Source organism: Acipenser ruthenus, chromosome 45 (genome assembly GCF_902713425.1).
Source record: "Acipenser ruthenus chromosome 45, fAciRut3.2 maternal haplotype, whole genome shotgun sequence".
Lineage (NCBI taxonomy): Eukaryota > Metazoa > Chordata > Actinopteri > Acipenseriformes > Acipenseridae > Acipenser > Acipenser ruthenus.
The window spans coordinates 5246341-5262274 of record NC_081233.1 but is presented as its reverse complement, the minus strand read 5'-3'; the positions used below and the strand labels follow the sequence as shown (position 1 = coordinate 5262274).

Genomic DNA, 15934 nt, shown 5'->3' with positions numbered 1-15934 from the left:
TTGTGACCTTTCAAACAAATCATTTGCACCTGAGCTGATTTAGGGCTGCAGTAGCAAAGGGGATGAATACTTATGCAACTGAGATTAGTCTGTTTTTCTTTGTAAATCTTGCTTATTTATATTCCATATACATTTTTTAACTTTATCAATGTGGAGTAGTTTGTGTATATTCTACATGTAAAGTCTAATTTGAAAGTGTCATGGAGTACGCTCAGGTGCCAACAAAATGTGACAACCTTGCAAGGGGGTGAATACTTCTGCAAACCACTGTATATAGAAAGAGATAGATGGGAAGATAGATAGGCAGATAGATACAAAACGCCTCACACTGTAATCAAAGAAAATAGCAAAATAACATAAATTGAATGTGTGTCAAATTGATTTTAATAAGAAACATTTAAAAATAACCTTCCACTGCGTAAAATAGTCAGTTTCCCATTTACAAGTTAAGTAAAATATTAACAATACCATTATATAGATACATCAATTAATACAACTTATGTTTCAGTTCAGTAAAGAATAACATCCCTGCAATCTGAACCTTCACTGTTAACATTCTGGAATAAGGGGGGCTCTCCAGGACCAGGATTGGAGACACACTGTATTAGATAGGATAGGAAGCGTTCTCCAGGACCAGGATTGGAGACACACTGTATTAGATAGGATAGGAAGCGTTCTCCGGGACCAGGATTGGAGACACACTGTATTAGATAGGATACAAAGTGTTCTCCAGGACCAGGATTGGAGACACACTGTATTAGATAGGATACAAAGTGTTCTCCAGGACCAGGATTGGAGACACACTGTATTAGATAGGATAGGAAGCGTTCTCCAGGACCAGGGCTGGAGACACACTGTATTAGATAGGATAGGAAGCGTTCTCCAGGACAAGGGTTGGAGACACACTGTATTAGATAGGATAGGAAGCGTTCTCCAGGACCAGGATTGGAGACACACTGTATTAGATAGGATAGGGGCTCTCCAGGCCTTTTCTGAACTAAGTGTTAGATTTCTCATGAATTCTACGGTGTCTGGCTAATTGTCCAGGTGCTCTAAATCCTCTGCCGCAGTGACGGCACAAACACGGTTTCTCTCCGGTATGAATCCGGAGATGCGTCTTCAAAGTTCCAGCTGCGTTAAAACCTTTCCCACATTCTCTGCAGCGAAAATTCCTACTGTCAATGTGAATCCGTTTATGAGTCGTCAAACTCCCGGAAGAATTAAAATTCTTCCCGCAAACTGAACAACCAAATGGCTTTTCCCCGGAGTGAATCAATTCGTGTCTTTGAAGAGAACATTTTTGTCGAAAACTTTTCCCGCACGTTTTACAACCGAACGTTTTTTGTCCCGTGTGTTTCAATTTGTGCCGTCGATATTTATCCCCTCGACTAAATTTTTCTCCACAAATTAAACAACCGTAAGGTTTTACACCAGTGTGTTTCTCATTGTGAATTTTTAAATCCTGTAACCGGCAAAACATTTCTCTGCATTCTGAACAGCGATACGGTTTTTCGCCTGTGTGAAGTCTGCGGTGAATCTTTAAGCTCGATCCATTGAAAAACTTTTTACCGCAGTCTGGACAGCTACGAGATTTGATACCAGTGTGAGTTTGAAGGTGAAATCGGAGTTGATCAGCCCTGTAAAATTCTTTACCGCATTCAGCATTGTCACATCTATATGGTTTTTCTTTTTTGTGAGAAAGTTGGTGAACTCTTAGACCTTTTAAGAAAGTATAACATTTGCCACATTCGCTACAGCGATGCGGTTTCTCTCCTGTGTGAATTCGCATGTGTTTTTTAAGACTTGATAAATCTTCAAAAGTTTCTTTACATTCTTTGCAGCTATGCAGTTTCGGTACCGTGTGAATTCGTTGGTGTGTTTTAAGGTTTGCTGTATGTTTGAAAGTTTTACCGCATTCTGTACAGTTAAGCAGTTTCTCTCCTGGGTGAATTCGTTGGTGTGTTTTAAGGCTTGCTAAAAGTTTAAAACTTTTATAGCATTCTGTACAGTTATGCAGTTTCCCTTTTATGTGAATTCGTTGGTGTGTTTTAAGACTTGCTAAAAGTTTAAAACTTTTATAGCATTCTGTACAGGTATGCAGTTTCTCTCCAGGGTGAATTTGCATGTGTTTTTTAAGATTTGATAAATCTGTGAAAGTCTTCCCACAGTTTCTGCAGGTATACAGTTTCTGCCCTGTGTGAATTCGCATGTGTTTTTTAAGACTTGATAAATCTTCAAAACTCTCTTTACATTCTTTGCAGCTATGCAGTTTCGGTACCGTGTGAATTCGTTGGTGTGTTTTAAGGTTTGCTGTATGTTTGAAAGTTTTACCACATTCTGTACAGTTATGCAGTTTCCCTTTTATGTGAATTCGTTGGTGTGTTTTAAGACTTGCTAAAAGTTTAAAACTCTTATAGCATTCTGTACAGTTATGCAGTTTCCTTTTTATGTGAATTCGTTGGTGTGTTTTAAGACTTGCTAAAAGTTTAAAACTTTTATAGCATTCTGTACAGGTATGCAGTTTCTCTCCAGGGTGAATTTGCATGTGTTTTTTAAGATTTGATAAATCTGTGAAAGTCTTCCCACAGTTTTTGCAGCTATGCAGTTTCTGCCCTGTGTGAATTCTCTGGTGTTTTTTAAGACTTAACAAATCTTCAAAACTCTCATTACACTTGCTGCAGCTATGCAGTTTCTCTCCTGTGTGATTTTGCTGTTGACTTTCAAGTCTTGATAAATCTTCGAAAGTCTCCCCGCACATGCTACACTGAAATGCGATCCCTGGTGTGTTTGTAAGCTGGTCACAATTCACATAGCTTAACTGGGGGCTCTTGGAACTATTAACAGAACCAGAGGAGACATTGACTGTGCTCTTCGTGTCACTGTCTACCTTCTCTGTAGCTTTCTTAGTAAGTCTGTTTTGTACAGAGAGGGATTTGAACTGACCGAGATCTGAGTGTTTTTACATTCTCTTCTGTCTGGGTGTTTGTCTGTCCATGCACCTGTCTGTCCATCTCGGTTTGCAGAGGAGGAGGAGGAGGAGTGGTGGAGCGCTGTTCTTCTTCGACTTTAGAAGCGATGGAATGAAAGAGAGGAGAGAGACAAAGGTTACTGTTAATGGAAGCACACCACTTGAAGGATCAGAGAGCTACTGCTAGCATGAAAGTTTAAAGATGTCTGTCTAGCTAGCTGTCTAACTAGATGTGTGTAGAAGCAGCTAGCTGTTTGTCTAACTAGTCTGTCTACCTAGCTATCTATTTATCTAGGTATCTATCTAAATAACTGTCTATGTAGCTCAGTGGTTCTCAATCCGGTCCTGGGGACCCCCTAGTACTGCTGATTTTTGTTCCAACTGAGCTGCTCTCAATTACTAAATTGAAGCCTTGGTTGAACCAACAATTTGCCTAATCAGAGCTTTGTAATTATTTTAAAGATTTGGAGATTTCAAATACATATAGAATTGTATAAGGAACTTGAAAACTCCAACCTTTTTATATGCGAAACCATTTAAAAAGTCTAATTAAGTACATTGTTAGTTTAATTGAGCATTCAATTAAGTAATTGAGAGCTCAGTTGGAACCAAAACCAGAAGACACAGGGGGTCCCCAGGACCAGGATTGGGAAACACTGGTGTACAATGTAGCTATCATTGTACGTCTAACTAGCTAGCTATGTCTTACCTGTCTATCTTTATCTGTTTGTCTAACGGTAACACTTTACATTAAGTAGGCAATTTCGATTGTAATTACTAAGTAATTACTTAAGTATTTACAGTGTATTTACTATGTAATTACAATATGTTGCAATGTAGGGAATGTGTAATTATGTATGCTATTGTATAATTACACATAAAGATGTATAATACTGTAACAACACAACTAGTTACACATTACCTACATTGTAACTATGTGTAATTACACTGTAAATACATTGGAAGTACATAAGTAATTGTTACACTCAAAATTGCCTACTTAACGTAAAGTGTTACCTGTCTAGCTATCAATCTAGTTGTATATCTGTCTAGCATGTCTGTCAATCCAGCCGTCAATCTATTTGTCTGTCTAGGTAGATATGTCTCATCTGTCTATCTATATGTATCTGTCTAATCTCTCCTGTGTGAATTTGCTGGGGTGTTTTAAAGGACCTCCGTGTCAGGCTGCGCAGCCCTGCCCGACTACGACGCGCAAAATAGATAGAACTGTATGCCAAACCAAACCTTGTTTAAAAGAGAGGGTGGCTATCTGAATTTTATTTAAATCAGTTTCTGAAATTGAAGGGTGGTGCTGGGATGCATCTTTAACCATTGTTCTGTGATTCTTAACAACAGAGATTAAAACAAATGTACTAATTTTATTAATTTGATTTTTACTGTTATTATTAAGGCGGAGTAATATTAACTGATCAGGCAAGTAAGTAGGTCTATGATGTCATAGCCGTGGGGGATAATACAATTATTACTGCACGGTCATGTGATCTGGTTTAGCCAATCACAGCACCTAATTTATCCAAGCCATTTTATAATTGCATTTATTTTGCTAAAACCAATTACATTGTATTAAGGGTCTAAATAATTCGGGAGGCTACTGTAGATGCACAGACAGACATTCAGACAGCTAGCTAGCTCAATGGATAGAGAAGATATAACTAGCTAGCTAGTTAGACAGACATGCTAGACAGACAGCTAGGTAGTTAGAGACAGACAGATACATTATATAAAGACCGTTGCACAATGGATCCAATGCGTCATTCATCATCTGTGTTCCGAAAAATTCGCACGTTGGTCCATTGCACATACAATGCGTTAAAATCGCATTGAAAATGCCCTAAGTTATATCCTTGAGCAGCTCCAGCAGTGAGGAAGACGATTGCTCATACTATCAAATAGAAGCTGAAAGCGCAAAACCAGACGAAACAGCTGGGAAAGTATCACAGGCTGGTTCAGGAGCTCAGACTAGACGCTGAAAGATTCACTGTTTATTTCAGGATGCCAGTGATTTAGTTTAATTATTATAGCCCCATCTGCACAAGCTGAAGTCCAAATACTGGCCAACTTTTAAGCACCTTTGTGTGTGTGTGTGTGTGTGTGTGTTCCACGCTGCCTCAGCAGAGTGAGACTTTATGGTAAAGGAATACTGCCGCTACCAGTCTCCGCTCTAACCGTGGAGTTTAAGTGCGCCAAGGTCAGACTGGAAATGACATTAGTAGAGTCACGCGACAAATGCGTAAGGGAGGCAGCACCTGTGCTGAAAACTGGAAGAAAGTGGGTGGCAAAGAAAGCTGTGGAAGATGCAAAGGCTGCCCTTGGAATTGGTGATATCATGGGGCAAGTTCAGCATGGAAGAGGGGGTCTTGGTCTCAGTTCAGCTCCTCCTACATGGCACAAGGCAGCCCCAGCTCAAAGGAGGAAGCTGGTAGTCAACGAGGTGCAAAAGCAGGAGAGGATGAGGTGTATAAAGGCCATTTCCCAGGCCAAGCAGGGAGAATGGATGAGATGGGAGAGTGTGGAACAACGCAAGATTGGCTGGCAAGACCTATGGTCAATGGAACAGAGCAGGATCAGTTTCATCATCAGGTCAACATATGATGTTCTCCCATCACCACAGAACCTAAACCTCTGGGTAGGAGAGGATCCCTCATGCCCTTTGTGTTCAACACCTGCAACATTAAGGCACATTTTGACAGGATGTAAGGTGGCTCTTAGCCAAGGACGGTTTACTTGGCGCCATGACCAGGTGCTGCGATGTTTGGCCTTAGCATTGGAAGACAAGCGTAACATGACCAATAAGTTGCCACCTGTTCCATCAAAACATTACACACAAAAGACAACATTCCTACACCCAGGAGAGCAACCACCTAGAAAAGGTGCTAAATCCAATCCTCACCCAGGACAACTGGAAGCTGCTAGAGACTGGAAAATAATGGCAGATGTTGGTCAACGGCTTATTTTTCCACCTGAGATTGCCACGACTAACCTTCGACCAGATATTGTCTTGTGGTCTGGATCAGCACGCCTTGTTCACCTGGTAGAGTTAACAGTGCCATGGGAAGTTGCTGTAGATGAGGCGTATGAGAGGAAGAAACTGCGGTATGCTCAACTAGCCACTGAAGCGGAACAGCGAGGATGGAGAGTCCGGGTTTACCCAGTGGAGGTGGGTTGTCGAGGATTTGTGGCACACTCTACAACCCGGTTTCTCAGAGACATCGGATTCAGTGGCCAAGAGTTGTGTCGCACAGTGAAGAGACGGAAAGATTCTGGCTGGGGATCTCAAGCACAATAGAAAGAAAGAAACGCTGATGTACAGGTAAGCTGGGCTTTGTTGAGTGGGGGACGGAGGGGGGTGATGCTGGGTGCTAGGGTGGGCGGGACATATAATATTTTGATTACAAGGCCGAGTCTTTGCCAGCGCCATTATGACTGAGTGCACAGCAGATTCGAAGCTCTGTATCTCCGGTTTTACAATCCCAAGAGTGCTAATCTACATATCATCTAAACGGTAAGTACTTGGGCTAATTAGCCATATTGTTGTTTTTTTGTTTTTCAACTTCATATTCGTTTTTTTGTGCCGAGTACATCTGCAGTGTTTTTTTCTTTTTTTTTTTCGCTGTGTCTTTTGTGTGCGCGCTTGCTTGCTGGGCAGGGCTAACTTTATGACTGCTAAAGACAAGAGTAACTACTGTAGCAGCATCACGTTTTTTGTTTTAAAACATCTTTCTTATAGTTAGTTTCACATACGTTTTAATTTTAAACTTGTTTTTCCATTTTTTGAACTTGTTTCTCCTCAGGAAAGAAGGCAAAACTAATAGGTCTATCGGATGTGATGCAAAGTTAGGTGTTTGTGTACGTCTGTGTTAGCTATTACTTTTTCTAGTCGATTCATTATTTATCTGTAGTCATTGCTATTTAGCTATGCATCTATTATTTTTTTATTCGATGTGTAAAAGAATGAGGACTACATCTCGTTGTTTTTTTTATTACTGGTTTAGTTTTTATTTTTACGTTGTGTATGTAGCCTATATAAAGAACAAAGACATTTAGCTGTAGTTATTATTATTATTATTTAGCCAAGTATTTTATTACTAGTTTACTGTGTGTAAAGAACAGAAAACATTATTTAGCTTTAGTCACTATTATTATTTAGCCATGTATTTTATTATTAGTTTACTTTTACTTTGTGTGGCTATGAAGAGTCATTATTATTAGTTTACTTTTGTATGTGTGTGAAAAAGGATGGAGGAGAATATTATTATTATTATTATTATTATTATTATTATTATTATTATTATTATTATTATTATTATTATTATTATTAATAATTGATATTTATTTTAATGTTTATGTGGGTGTGTGTAAGCCAGAAAATGGATGGAGACAATCAGCTCTAGCATCTGGTTCAGTCACTGAAGAGGAGGAGAGCCCTGACTGAGGAAGAGATCGAGGGCATGTACACCATGGAGGCTGACCTCCTTGATGAAGAGCTGCTGCAGGAGGATGAGGAGGAGAGTGGTTTGGAGGAGCCCCAGCCCAGCACTTCAACTGCAGGGTAGTTTTGAAAATAAATAAATACAGCACAATATGGAAGGGTTTTTTTTTGTCTCCCTCCCAAATAAAATTCTTAATTTCAAAGTTTTATTTGTAATATACTTTTTTTTAAAAAAATAAAAAAATTAACATTTTACTTGGATAACGTGTGTGTTGTTTCTTTATTTTTATACTGAAATATAATTGTATCTCAAACAGGGCAATAGTGTTATCAGTCTCACTTTTTGCCAAGTTTTAACCCTAGTCTGCCTTTGCCATTTCAGAGGTTGATTTTTGTAAAATACTATGCATTGCAAAACCTTATGTAGCTCTGCAACTGTGCAAGATATTTCAATTCTGATTTCAGATTAGAAATCCTTGACAAATTGTGAAGCTACAATATACTCTAAGTTTTTTTCTATAAAACTTGTAAAGAGGTTGAAATTGCCCATTTTTTAAATGATTTATTAATATTTTACATTTGCCATTTCGTTAGTTAACTTTTTGTAAAATACTATGCATTATAAAAGCTTATCTAGCTCTGCAACTGTTCAAGATATCTCAATTCTGATTTCAGATTTGAGATCCTTGGAAAATTGTGCAGCTACAATATATATAAGTTTTTTTATATAACACTGGGAAAGAGGTTGAAAGTGACAATTTTAAAAAATATTATTTATTATTTTTCATATTTCAATAATTTTTTGGGAGGTGTAGCTCATATGAAAAAAAAAATCACCCAATAACAAAATACATCAATGGAAAGATCTGCTTGATGCCTTTCTGTAGGTGTATTGGGTTTTAATTTCTGATTTAAGGTTCCAAAACTACAAGCGTTTAAACAGAAAGTGTTCATATTTATGACCGAATATGGTCATTCCCTGTAGGCAGCATAGGGTTAAGGGTATGAATAATTCTGGAGGCTACTTTATAACTGCAATGCTTACCTTTTACTCTGAGTTCCCCACACAAGTGACAAGCCAGCCCCATGTCGCTCCCCTCAGATTTACACACTCCAATGTCCTGTTCTAACAATTCCTCTTTCAATTCTGGGATCTTCTTCTCCTCCTCCTCCTCCTCTCTATCTCTTGCTCTCTCCCCTCCTTCTTCTTCTCCTTCACGATGATCTCCCACAAACTTCAGCCCCATGTCGCTCCCCTCAGATCTACACACTCCAATGTCCTGTTCTAACAATTCCTCTTTCAATTCTGGGATCTTCTCCTCCTCCTCCTCTCTATCTCTCGCTCTCTCCCCTCCTCCTTCTTCTCCTTCATGATGATCTCCCACAAACTTCAGCCCCATGTCGCTCCCCTCAGATCTACACACTCCAATGTCCTGTTCTAACAATTCCTCTTTCAATTCTGGGATCTTCTCCTCCTCCTCCTCTCTATCTCTCGCTCTCTCCCCTCCTCCTTCTTCTCCTTCATGATGATCTCCCACAAACTTCAGCCCCATGTCGCTCCCCTCAGATCTACACACTCCAATGTCCTGTTCTAACAATTCCTCTTTCAATTCTGGGATCTTCTCCTCCTCCTCCTCTCTATCTCTCGCTCTCTCCCCTCCTCCTTCTTCTCCTTCATGATGATCTCCCACAAACTTCAGCCCCATGTCGCTCCCCTCAGATTTACACACTCCAATGTCCTGTTCTAACAATTCCTCTTTCAATTCTGGGATCTTCTCCTCCTCCTCCTCTCTATCTCTCGCTCTCTCCCCTCCTCCTTCTTCTCCTTCATGATGATCTCCCACAAACTTCAGATCTGTGATGTGCATTTCAGAACACTCCCTTAGCGTGTAAGCAGATTGGATTTTCGGTCCTTCTTCCACTTCAGAATCACATATAGATGTCAGGCTGCTGTCTTGGGAAGCTGTAGAAAAGAGACAGCAAAAAACAAAACAAAAAGACAGATTATAATCTTGTATAAAACAGACTTGGCGACAAATATCTGTCTGTTTTTCAAATGTCACAAAAAATCTGTTATGTTATGGTACAGAATCTTTAATTTGACACATTTTTGGCAAGTTCCCACTGTAAAGCATAGGGAAGCACTGTAAAGCATAGGGAAGTACTGTGAAGCATGGGGAAGCATTGCAAAGTACGGGGAAGCACTGTAAAGCACAGGGAAGCACTGTAAAGCACAGGGAAGCACTGTAAAGCATGGGGAAGCATTGCAAAGCATAGGGAAGCACTGTAAAGCATAGGGAAGCATTGCAAAGAATAGGGAAGCACTGTAAAGCACCGGGAAGCACTGTAAAGCATGAGATCTAATATACATTAATAATAGTACATTAATTAATTAAAAAAAAACATAGCTCGAATGTCAATCTAGTGATTATTTATTGTAGGCTACCGTGAAAGTGAGTGGATGGAATTTCTGTCAATCAACCCATGATAGGGTGCTGATAGGGACAGCCTAGCCGAGAACCCTAGCAAACTTTATACAGAACACAAACAAGGAAGCGCTACTTCAAAACTACTAAAGAAAACAGCGAACAACTCCCCACTGCCTATAATACAAACACCGCCGCCTGTAATACAAACACCACTGACTTACGTAAGCTTTCTGGGTCTGTAGTTTTATTACATTAGATATTTGTTTTATACAGTTTAATAATGCATGTACACTCACTTTCACAGTAGTATGGTGGTAGTCGAAACAATATTTTTATTTTAATAATACATTCACATCTACTGCTTACCTGTCATTCCTATTTCCTCACTGCGTTACATTTAAAAAAGGTTCCCGTTTATTCTATATTCTACATATGTCTGTCCATCCAGTATGATCTGTAACCGCTTAATCCTGTTGAGAGGGTCTATTCTATAATCAGATTTACTGAGCTGCTTATTAGAACGATGCTAAAATTCAGACGAACTCACCTCGGATATGTTATGGTCATGTGTGGGATTAACGTAATTGCGTGAAATCACAGCAAAACGCAAAACAAAACAAAAAACAGACAAACCAAAAAAAAACACCCCGCGAATAAACGTTATAGCGCCTTAACTACACAGCTCGTGGATTTTCAATTACATGCGCTTCAAATTTGATTCATTTTCTAACTATTGTAATAACAAGTGTTATGACCTACCTGGTACTCATAAAATAACTTAAAATGTGATTTTTTAAAATAATATATCTACACTGAACCGCACAGACAAGATGTAAACCATACCTTCCGCTGCCTGCTGCAGTTCCCATGGAAACCGGTGCGTCGTGACGTCACCTCCGCAGATTCACTGTAACCGTATACCCGCGCAAGTTATAAGTTACATCTAAACGCACGGTCCTGTTCTTGGATACAAACAGGGGTGTAGTGGAGCCGGAGCGGGGCGGAGCAGCGCTCCGGCACTTTTTCAATCCATGTTTTTCAATTGCAAATGTTCACATTTATAAATACATATATTTAAAATATTTTCGTGTTCGAATTTTGTCTAAACACTTGTAGTAAGCATTGCCTGCGGCTCTGTGCCAGCTGTGCGAATTTGCGACAGACAGACAGCTAGCTATACGTTTAATAAAGACAAGCTGTCGGCTAAAACATCAAGTAATCTGAAAAACGATGTCACCACAATAAGCAGCACAGTTGCTGCTTTTGATTGGTCCATTATTATGCCATTAAAATATGCTGTCATTCCAGTTTTTTTTTTTTAGCAAATCACTTTTGAAAGTGATGTTGCTGACAACCAATCAGAGAAGGAGGCGGTTCGTTCCTTGGCCGTAACTGAGGTGATGATATTAGTAACGGTATTAATAATAATAAAAAACAACTCGCAAATCAAAAATGTCTGGTCTCGGAGGTAGTAAACGAACTCGTCAAGAGACTTTGATACAATATTTTGGCAATAGTAGTAAAAAACAGAAGATCGTTTGTTGTACGGCAGAAGCAGAACCTACAGTGGAACCAGAACCTACAGCAGTTGAAGAAAAAAGCGCGGAGAAACAGCCATGGCCAAACATCTGGAGTTCTGAGGTATGGGAAGAAAAGAAACAACTTTACACTTTCCTTGACTGTGCGGATGGTAATCTGGGCTGTCGTGTTTGTAGACGTGTTTCTGCGCTGTCAGTTTTGAAAAGTCAGGGTGTTTCTCTGTCTTCTGAGTGGAAAAATTACAGTGTTGGGTACAATGGAAAAACTCGAGAGCAACAGCTACGATCTTTGAGAAAAAAGATAGCTGAACACAAGAAATCCAGCGCTCATAACAAGGCCACTGCATTGTTACAGCAGAACACAGAGGACATTATTGGGAAATGTGTTGACAGTGCAAAAAGGCGAGATCACGAAACTACCTGTAAAATATTTTCTACTGCTTACTACCTTGCAAAACAAAATCGACCCTATTCTGATCACCAGGCCTTACTGGAACTGCAAGAAATACATGGTGTTAATGTGGGAACTGGTCTTCATTCCAGATACAGCGCCACTCAAATTATCAACCACGTTTCTGATGAAATGGTCAAAAAGGCCTGTGAGAGAATAATACACATCGATGGAAAAATTGCTGTGTTAATTGATGAATCAACAGCTCTGAATGGTTCCCCAGCACTTATTGTGCATCTCAAATGCGAGACAGACAAGACACGTGACCCTCACTTCATGTTTTTGGAGTTAGTTGAACTTTTTGATCAGTCAGCTGAGTCCATAGTGTTAGCGCTTACTAAGTGTCTTCAAAAACACGGGTTTGACCATGCATACTTACAGAAGAATCTTGTTGCATTTGCAAGTGACGGTGCAAGTGTAATGCTTGGGAAAAAATCTGGTGTGGCAAAACGAATTTCAGACATGTACCCCAACATTGTTGTCTGGCACTGTCTAAATCACAGACTCGAACTTGCAGTTGCCGATAGTGTTTCTGAGACTACTGGCATGAACCATTTTCATTCTTTCATGGACAAGCTATACTCAGTCTACAGTAGATCAGCACTAAATCAGCAAGAACTCCGAAATTGTGCGAAGGAACTGGATGCTGTCTTGAGGAAAATTGGTCGTGTACTGGATGTGAGATGGGTTTCCAGTTCGTTCAGGACTGTCTCCGCTGTGTGGGAAAGTTTTGAAGTTCTGTCGACTCATTTTAAAGCTGCCGTAAGCTCTAAGCGGACTTCTGCTGAAAGAGCGACATACAGCGGTCTACTGAAAAGGCTGTGCTCGCCAGAATTTCTCATTGACCTCGGAGTTATGTACGATGCCTTATACGAACTTTCACTGCTGTCAGAGATTCTCCAGAAACGGACTACTACATTGGTTTATGCAGATAAAATGGCACGTAGAACAGTAAGGATTTTTGCATCCATGAATGAGAATGTAGGTACAAATACTCTTGAAGCGCAGATAGCTGCCATGGAAGGAACATTTAAATCTACAGTGCTGACGTCGAATCCCAAACATGTAAAAATAAATCATAAACAATTCCTTACCAAACTCGCCAATCATATGAAAGAACGACTTTTTACAACCACTGGATCAAATGAGAAGGTATGTTCATAAACCTTGTACAGATTTTTTTAATTTTAATAGCTAGCCTAATTGTTTGCAATTAACGAGCAGAGGGGGGCGTTAATTTCAGTTTCATGTGTAGTATAAAACTGCAACTGAGAAGTATAACAAATAAATTATAAACATCTGCACTCCTGTCAGTCTCATCGCAGGTGCATAGGCTAATGTAAATATAAGAATAGAAAAACACTCCTGAACAGTATATGTATTCTGCAAAATCGTACTTTTATTATTTACTTTATTTAATCCTACTCAAAACTACAAAACGCATATATATATATATATATATATATATATATATATATATATATATATATATATATATATATACATACAGTTAAGGTTTCGAAAATACATTTTAGAAATGCTACCATTAATTTCAAATAGCTTATTCTTTCAGGCTTCTTCCGAGGTGAATTGCCAAAAATATGAAAGTCTTCTTTCTGAGCTCTTGGTCCTGGATCCACACCACTGGCCTGCAGAACTACCCCAGGGTTATGGCGAAAATGAAGTTGAAAGATTGTGTCGGCGCTTTCAGCTAAATGAACGTATTATCAAAAATGCATTTCGAGATTTTAAGGAGAACAACGGAAGAATTCCAGATGATTTAGCTCCACTTATTAACTGCACACGTGTGATCCCGTGCAGTACTGCTGAATGTGAAAGGGGATTCAGCCAAATGAACTTAATTATAACTGATCAGCGTTCCAAAATTTTAATCAAACATGCTTCAGCCTTAATGTTTATCAAGCTTCATGGACCCCCTTTGAGACAGTGGAATCCAAGCCCTTATGTGACCACTTGGTTGCGACACAATCATCGATCCGCAGATGACAGCCGTACACGGGTGGCAGCTCCAATTTCCAGCGACTCCCCTGACGCTCTGTGGCAGTTCCTATAGTTGACTAAAAACAACCTGTGATTGGTAAGTGCAACTTTTAATTTTCTATAGAGAGGGGAGATTTTACAGAAATTTGTTAAGTAAAATATGTGTTATATTATTATTAAAAAAAACCCCGATTAAATCGCGTTAAATGGAAAGTGGGCGTAACTGTTAATACCTCGTTAACTATTTAATTGATTCTCATTGGGACCGCTCCGCTACTTTTTTTTTTACCACTACACCACTGGATACAAATGTTAAGTGGGCTATTAAGTTCCTATGTTAATTTGGTAAATTTTGTGGAAAATTCCTATCTGATTCTGTTCATAAATAAATAATTGAAAATAGATTGTTTTGTACAGCGGTATCGGCTATGCCTTAGTGCGAGAGGTCCCAGGTTTGCGTCCGCCCTCCGCCTGTGTGTGGATTGCCTCGCACTGTGTGATGCGCCTGCTTGCGAGAACCAAAATCTATCAATATCTGTCTATCTGTATATAGTACTTGCTCTTATTTAGCTCTGAAGACAGTCAATGTGTATATATATATATATATATATATAGTAACTTTGCTCTTAACTGTACTGTGATTTTGTTTTGTAGTGAGATATATTGTAACAGCTGTAAGTCGTCCTAATAAAGGCGTCTGTAAAATAAATACACACTAATAATAAAGTGATTCTATTTACATGTTTATCTCTTAGAAATAATCTCCATTCTATTTATTTAGTAACCAATCGGGTGGATTATAATTATATATTATACTATACTATATATATATACTATACTATATATATTATATTATACTATTATATTATACTATGTAACACAATTTTTGTTCCTGGGTAGTAAGTGTTATTTCCTAATTGCTTATGCCTCAAAAGTATAGAAAATGGCTATTATTCCCCACAAACTTTGCTTTTGTGACCAGGACAGTGATATTTTGAAATTTACCTATTTCCAATGAGAAAACGGGCGAATTTGTGTCTTTTCGTTCACATAAAGTCAGAAAAAAACAACATATGAATCCAAATTAACATGTATTTATACTAAAGTAATACAAAAATGACTACAAAAGATTTAGAAGTGAGTAGTTTTTCAAGATTTACGATTATACTGTAAATCACTTTCGCGAATCAGCCCCCAAATGTAGTCTCCCATCATGTTCTCGTTATACTGTCCTTGGTAGCGGCATTCAAAGTCCAGTATATCCTGGTGGAAGCGCTCGCCTTGCTCCTCCGAGTATGCTCCCATGTTCTCCTTGAATTTATCAAGATGAGCATCAAGGATATGGACTTTGAGGGACATCCTACAGCCCATTGTGCCGTAGTTCTTCACCAGAGTCTCAACCAGCTCCACATAGTTTTCGGCCTTGTGATTGCCCATGAAGCCCCGAACCACTGCGACAAAGCTGTTCCAAGCCGCTTTCTCCTTACTAGTGAGCTTCTTGGGGAATTCATTGCACTCCAGGATCTTCTTTATCTGTGGTCCGACGAAGACACCAGCTTTGACCTTTGCCTCAGACAGCTTAGGGAAGAAGTCTTGAAGGTACTTGAAGGCTGCCGACTCCTTATCTAGAGCTCTGACAAATTGTTTCATAAGGCCCAATTTGATGTGCAGTGGTGGCATCAGCACCTTCCGGGGGTCCACCAGTGGCTCCCACTTGACGTTGTTCCTCCCCACAGAGAACTCGGTCCGCTGTGGCCAGTCCCACCTGTGGTAGTGTGCCTTGGTGTCCTTGCTGTCCCAAAGGCAAAGATAGCAGGGAAACTTGGTAAAACCGCCTTGGAGACCCATCAGGAATGCCACCATTTTGAAGTCTCCTATGACCTCCCAGCCGTACTCATCATACTTCAAGGCGTCCAGCAAGGTCTTGATGCTGTTGTAATCCTCTTTGAGGTGCACCGAGTGAGCCAGGGGAAGAGACGGGTACTTGTTACCATTATGGATCAGCACGGCTTTGAGGTTCCTAGATGAGCTGTCAATGAAGAGGCGCCACTCATTCTGGTTACAGGCGATTGCCTCGAACAGACTGGTCACATTGTG

General features: G+C 39.6%; 1 protein-coding gene across 3 annotated transcripts; it reads right to left on the bottom strand.

Annotated features, from left to right (window-relative positions):
* Positions 1–217: 217 nt before the first annotated feature.
* LOC117401065 (zinc finger protein 845-like) lies at positions 218–10696 on the bottom strand. 3 transcript variants are annotated; one of them, XM_059013439.1, is made up of 3 exons: positions 10395–10696; positions 8464–9381; positions 218–3064 (listed from the first exon to the last, which is right to left on the bottom strand). In XM_059013439.1, the coding sequence occupies exon 3, from the start codon at positions 2756–2758 to the stop codon at positions 998–1000; it is 1761 nt and encodes a 586-aa protein (XP_058869422.1). In that variant the 5' UTR covers positions 2759–3064; positions 8464–9381; positions 10395–10696; the 3' UTR covers positions 218–997. The 3 variants fall into 3 exon arrangements, with proteins under 3 accessions (XP_058869422.1, XP_058869425.1, XP_058869426.1); XM_059013442.1 differs by having other exon boundaries at positions 10607–10696; XM_059013443.1 differs by having other exon boundaries at positions 1946–3064.
* Between the last annotated feature and the right edge of the window lie 5238 nt (positions 10697–15934).

Bases quoted from the DNA above. Each gene is read 5' to 3' on its own strand.
- LOC117401065 (XM_059013439.1), bottom strand. From the start codon at position 2,758: ATGTGCGGGGAGACTTTCGAAGATTTATCAAGACTTGAAAGTCAACAG.